Genomic DNA, 6,612 nt, shown 5'->3' on the forward strand with positions numbered 1-6,612 from the left:
GATTTTGTGTATCTTTGTTGTGTTCATGTTGATCCTACTTTATAGCCTGAAATAGCGATACACGGTAAAAATAATGATCTTGTGTAGTGCTTGGAACATGCATAAAATAAAGATTAATCCCATTTTGGTAGGAAAAGTAGAGTTGCATAATCTTTTATAAAGTAATAATTGTGCAATCAGACGATTTACAGTACTTTATACTCATTATTTCATAGCCAAATGCCTTTGTAGCGATTCGCAACACAGCTGATTCATATGAAGTGTTGAACTTACTACTAGAACTGATTTTTGTATAAAAAAGAGACAAGGTATTGTGTCCTCCCCATGGTCATATATATATATGGTAGCTTATCATCAAACATAGGCATTATGCAGGAGTAATGAGTAGTTCACATTATACTATGACTAGTAAGTCAAAACAACCTCATATTCTAGAATTGCATATCTATTGTGTTCAATGCAATTCATAATTTAATACAAATGTGACTTGTTCATGGATGAGTTCATGACTTCATGCATGTGAGTTTTTAAAATGAAATCTAAACAAAAGGAGATCAAAGATTTGTATACACATGTAAAATTTCACCTTGGATCATGCCTTGACAATCATAGATTTCATAGGGTCCTTTTCGATGAAGAACAATTCGCACAAGCCTACGTTAGTTTCTAGTCTCAAGGACTGACATAATCATTCCATTGGAAAACCTACCTGATTTGGATTCGTTGTACACCTTGATAGTATGAGATTGATGGGGAATCTTGGTATCTTTGTTGGTGATATCATGATGAAAGCCAAGTTATACAGAAGAAAAGACAAGTTGGAAACAAGTTCATGTATATCCCCTTTTACAAGTTATTGTACGACAGGAGAAAACAAGGAAACCTTTGAAAGGTTTGTTAGTGAGTGCTAAAAGCATTAAAACTTTGAACCTCCCACAATAGGTATGATAAGATAGAAGAATATGCTTAATGCCATTTAAACATGATTTTTTGTAGTGGACAAGGTTTAGTCATATATTGATCAATCTCTCCATCATTAGTGTTAGCAACATGAAGTGATTAACGTCAAGTTGTAATACAATTATATTTAATTAGATTTGTGCAGATGGCTATACAAGCTGTTTCTTGAAGATAGACTAGGTTACCAAGAGGCACTAAAAAAAAGGTTATTGTGGAGTGATGCGTGAAAAGGTGAGGAGGCCTGTGAAAGGGGGTGAAAGTAAAAGGGAGTGGGGAATATGAATTTTTTTGATAATTGGACAAGAGGGGAAGGGATGACATCGATGATACCGATAGAAGAGGTCCACTAGGGCCAGCCCGACAGACCCTGCAGGAAAGGTTGTGATGAGTTGCTCTGATTTCGGCCCTTGTGAAGATCGGGGGGTACTGTCGTACTTTCCTGCGGGAGAGTACAACCAGCTGCTCCCATGGACGGCCGAGTTCGTGATTGGATACCCACGGAATGACGAGAATGATGGAATCCCACTCTCATTACAGAAGATGCAGAGCTGGTACGATCAAAGCGTGTATTGGCATGAGTATTATAATCATGGTGGCCGGCCCGAGGGACTCTGGCTGCAGATGCAAGCTGGTTCAGCTGGGGAGCACGCGTCTGATGAGCCGGCAGCGGGGGGGTCAGTTGTTGCAGCTGCGACAGGCCGTAGTACAGCTCTTGCATGCAGCGGCCCGCATATTCAACACGGCATGAGCTACTGCAGTACTGGAAGCGGCAGCTCGACGAGCTATGGCGGGAAGGCCGAGGCGGCCTGCGGCGGACAAGACGACCTGCTGCAGCTGCGGACCCATGATCATGATGATGAAGAGGATGTTGATGATGGTCATCAGAAACAAGCTCTCGCGGCCGTGAGCAGCAGCAGCAGCAGCAGCATCGAGGAGGGGCCAGACGAGAGCCCCTGGGCCGACCTCGACTTCGGCCTTACGCGCGTCCCTTCCATCGACCACGGCTTGCTCGATTCCCTGCCGCCGCTCATCGTCGCGCCGGCCCTGCTGCACGTGGAGGGCGTCGATGGTGTCCACGTGGAGGGCGCCGCGCCATCATCGCCACGTACTGGGAGGACGCTCGCTGGCAAACCCCGGCGTCCCAATTACGCGTGTCGACCTAGAGTACCGATTGCCACAGATCATCATCAGAGTACGCCATCCTCGAACGACAGGTAAAGTTATGATACAATATCATGGGACATTATCATAGCTTCTCTGTCGATCACCTCTCCTCACTTTGATTGTTGCGCTTGTTGACCATCAGACGACGGCCCAAGCGCATCGACATCAGCGAGCCAAAATACATCGTCCTCACCAGAAACTACGAGAGCGTCCTTAAAGATGGCTTCAAATGGCGCAAATACGGACAGAAAAGTGTTAAGAACAACATCTACCCGAGGTTAGCTCGCACGCTCCATCTCTCTATCCAGCTTAATCTTGCCCATATTCTTGCTTACATTTGCTCCCAAAGAGTTTAGCTTATGGTATTAGGGCAGCTGATCCATACCAGACGCACCTATCGTTCACCCCATCCTACATCCACTTTGTCATAGCCATGATTCACTTCAGCCAGCTTGAGCCAAGCAATGCGATGATCAGTAATACTCGAATCAGTTTACTGGCTTGCGTGAACCCTACTAGCATTTTCAATTTCATGTTGACATAATTATGTTTGTATAAATTCTAACAAATGTCTCTAAAACACGTCTCAAATTTTGCCTATGTAGGAGCTACTACAAATGCTCATATGAAGGATGTTATGTTCACAAACATGTGGAGAGACTTGCTTTTGATCCACGTCTCATCTTAACTACTTATAGAGGTAGGCATAGCCACTAATCCGATCATCATCTAAATGCCACCAAATGTGCTCCCCAAGCTGATTGGAAGTGGCTTTGTAATCCATAACTGGAGAGCAGAACATACAGTTTACTCCTCCCTAGAGTTGAGAGTTCTCACCCTTGTTTAATTGAGGCACTCAAGCTTTGATGTTGGTGATTTGAACTTGTTTGAACTCTAGCTTAATAAGATTGACTCATATTTAATAACACATGATGATGTCTCGATCTCAATTCAATAATAAGAACATTCTATACTTTGTTGCTTTCTTCTAGTTGATGACCATGTTCTTTTAAAGTAAAGAAGCAGTTGGCCTTCTATTTTTGGCCTACTAAGCATTACTTAATAATTACTCTACTTTGAACTTGAGATCTTAAGCATGTGGGCAAGTCTACTTACCATCATTATTTTAACAAAATCTCCATCAGTTGTGCTAAAGGACCTCTAAATATAGTGTTTATTGTTTTCTTTAGTTCTAATCCTCATTATTAGATTGGTTTCCAAGAAGTGACATGCGAATGAGGGTCCTTAGTTTAAGGAGATTCGATTCATTTGTGAATATTAAATTTCGAATTTTTACTTATACAATTGGCTCATATAATCTCAAAAACAAAGGACAATAATAAAGTACATCTAGATCTGTGTAAAAACATTAATTTGATGGTGTTTTTATTGCAATAATTCTAGAAGCTAACACTTTCTTTAATCAGCTCAAAATATCCTAAAGTAAATAGTTTTGTCTATTTGCAAAATTCACCTTAAGTTCATAATAGATGGGCTATGGCTCATAAAATCAACAATTTTTCAAAACAAATTTGTGCAACCTTTAACAAGTCATTTATATTGCGTACATGGGCATTCATTTGTTTCGAGTTCAAAGCATGCAAATCACTAATGATTATATCAAACATCTCAATCTTTTAGGGCCTAATCTCACAATCAAGCTTGCATGATGTGTCCCATGTTAAAATTGTATCTACATATGCTTTCATTAAGAAATACCTTCTCAAGTATAGGTAATTAGTTCCACATATAACCCTTTTAGGCAACCAATTTTGGTAAGGATTGAATACTAGATTGAATATTAGTTATCTGTGCTAGCTAGAATGGAAAGTGAAATATAAGATACATTAGTATCCAATGCTTAGAACCTTGGATCCAAACATTATCTACTGTTTGAACCCTTTCTTTAACCATGAAACCTCTTAAAGTTTAAAGTCTTTTTTATGTGCAAAACTCACCTCAACTTCATAATAGATGGCATATGGGTCACAAAATTAGCAAGTTTTCGAACAAAATTTGTGGACTTTCAACATATCATTTATATTAGGGTCAAAGTATGGTTAGGTGGTACCCTTTTTTTTAAATGTAGAAAAGAGAAACGTACTTGTAGAGTGTAAATTTCCTTTTAAGGACTTACTAAAAAATATAAAAATTCCTAAATAGATTTGCGATAAGATGCTTTTGGTTCCTCTCATGGACTAGCAATTACATTGGACTATTTTGCATCAACAATTGTAGATTGTAGTGTCTTTTTTTGAGAGACAAGCATTAGCCTTTTAGCCACCACTAGCTTAGTTGGTTTTGACATTTTCAATTCCTCAAAGGACTTTTGTAGATTTGTCTCTAGGTCTAGCTCTCTTGTTCCTTACTTTTGACTAAGCTTGTGTTATGGTTATGGTGGGTACCTACTTGGGTGGTTTAGACAACCATATCTATCGATTATCTACATAATAGCCCTAAGCATGCCATAGAGCTGTAGGGGCCCATCATGGCTTTGAGATAACTTTTGATACCTATGGCAAATAGGTCTTGGTCTCTTAAATGTCCTTGATGGGATTGTTTTGTGTTTTGCTTTTTGACAACTTTGTAGCCACCATCATATTGCTTTTGTTACTTATTAGTGCTTTATTTTGCATTAGTAGAAGCAATTGTGCTGAGTGGCTTCCTTTCTCCTTTTGAGCCTTAACTCTTCAAACATTTTCTTGTGTTTCTCATTGGGTATCATGGTTGATGTTGGTGTAGTTTCCCTGAGGATAAGCTCAAGATAAGTAAGATTCCCCAGCTTACTAGAATACATTATGATCTTGATGTTTGGAAGGCTAAGATATATGCATTATTCCTTGTAATCAATATCAGTACACTTAATCACACTCTTGAAAGTTTTTCCAAGTAGGATTTGGTTCCCAACATCTTTGTAGCTTATGAAGATGTAAAATATAGGTGTGCTTTCGATTTCTACTATCATGAGAATCTTGCACTTTCTAGTTAAACTATATGGGGCTCCTCTATATAGTTTTTTAATCGTGTTTATCAGTAAAAGTTTATGTTGGTGGATCTCGATCCATGCGTCATAAGTCAAAATATTGAAATTAGAATCCTCGTTGATGAGATCATATACGCCATGCTCTCTTTTTGCTATAAGTTTGACCTTAAGAAATGGACATGATACTAGCTCCTTGTGATCAAGGTCAGTGTCTATAGCCTTGACCTTTCTTACCAAAAAGCTAGACCTCATAGAGTTCAATGATGTGCTAACATGTGGTTTATATTTAGGATAGTCTCGATGTATATGATTGATGCCATATTCATTGCATTCTTTGGTCAACATTCTCTTCTTGGGGAGGTTCCTATTTCTTTAGAAAAAATTTTGAGATTGCAAGGTTGACCATAATTATAGCAGTCAATCGTTTTGTGTCATTGGCAGATGCATCTTCCTTTGCCGCATTATAACATCATCATGATTGGAATGGAGTAGTCCATGAGGATTACATTACTCTCTTTGTCATATGTAATGTATAAACTTGTATATTGCTCGTCTTCCAATGTTTTGTAAGCAAGTTGTACAAGAGAAATGCTAGGAGGATGCATTATGATTAGCCCTAGGGGTTCTAGCATCCTAGAAGAATTATTTTCTATTGTGGAGTCACTGGTCTTTGTCTAAGTGGGGTTGACAAGGGTAGTTGTGGGGTTCTTTGGTAGAAAGGGTCTTTATTTAGTTGCAAGAGTCCAATATTCACATATGGAGTAAGGTAAAGAGCTTTCTTGGGACAACAGAAGTCGGTAACCTCATGGCCAAAGCAATCCCACAACTTGTGCACATCCAAGTCGGTAACCTCATGGCCAAAGCAATCCCCACCCCAATATATATTTGGTAATTATTCCTCATCTACTTTACAACTCCTATGAGTTTTATGTGCTTTAATTATTTATTGCTATTTGAAGATGACAAGGAGCTCTTGTATTGCATTGAGCTCTATGTTACTTTGGATTGGTTGAGCTTCTTAGGTTCTTATTCTCTTTTTTTCTCTACTCCTCTCCTTATAGAGATCATTTATTCTAACTACCATGTTCAGCACATCATTAATGTTGGATTGATCTATGGACAAGTTGCTAGACATGGCATCATAGATCCTCTCATCTCAAATACCCTTGATGAAGTCCTTGTAATTAGAACCTTGAAAATTGGCCTTCCTATAAGTACAAACTCTACAACCTTGGCCATGTAATCCTTGATACTCTCCTCTTCTTGCTACTATAAATTAATTAGCCATAGAATGAGTTTATTACATTATCCAAAGTCAACAAAGTGTATCATGAAGAGGTCTTTGAGGGTAGTGAATTACAAATTTTTTGCAATGTCTAGGCTTGTAAACCATGATTTCCCTTTCTTACTTAAGAACAATCCAAAGGATTGCACCTTTTTAGAGTCTAAAGTATTGCTATTGGCCTCACATATCTCAAATTACTTTATAAAGCTACAAGTATTAG

At 38.8% G+C, this 6,612-nt stretch overlaps 1 protein-coding gene across 1 annotated transcript; it reads left to right on the forward strand.

Moving 5' to 3' along the window:
• Positions 1-1,276: 1,276 nt before the first annotated feature.
• On the forward strand, positions 1,277-3,033 carry LOC148038522 (uncharacterized). Its single transcript, XM_087675434.1, has 3 exons — positions 1,277-2,174; positions 2,267-2,401; positions 2,730-3,033. Exons 1-3 carry the CDS (start codon positions 1,345-1,347, stop codon positions 2,839-2,841), a joined length of 1,077 nt encoding a protein of 358 aa, XP_087531560.1. The 5' UTR covers positions 1,277-1,344; the 3' UTR covers positions 2,842-3,033.
• The last annotated feature ends 3,579 nt before the right edge of the window (positions 3,034-6,612 follow it).

Source organism: Lygodium microphyllum, chromosome 3 (assembly GCF_053477565.2).
Source record: "Lygodium microphyllum isolate KBCC chromosome 3, Lygodium_microphyllum_v1.1.10, whole genome shotgun sequence".
In the NCBI taxonomy this organism is placed as follows: domain Eukaryota; kingdom Viridiplantae; phylum Streptophyta; class Polypodiopsida; order Schizaeales; family Lygodiaceae; genus Lygodium; species Lygodium microphyllum.

Bases quoted from the DNA above. Each gene is read 5' to 3' on its own strand.
- LOC148038522 (XM_087675434.1), top strand. From the start codon at position 1,345: ATGAGTTGCTCTGATTTCGGCCCTTGTGAAGATCGGGGGGTACTGTCG. The intron at 2,175-2,266 runs GTAAAGTTATGA...GTTGACCATCAG, and splicing joins ACGCCATCCTCGAACGACAG to ACGACGGCCCAAGCGCATCG. The intron at 2,402-2,729 runs GTTAGCTCGCAC...TTGCCTATGTAG, and splicing joins AAGAACAACATCTACCCGAG to GAGCTACTACAAATGCTCAT.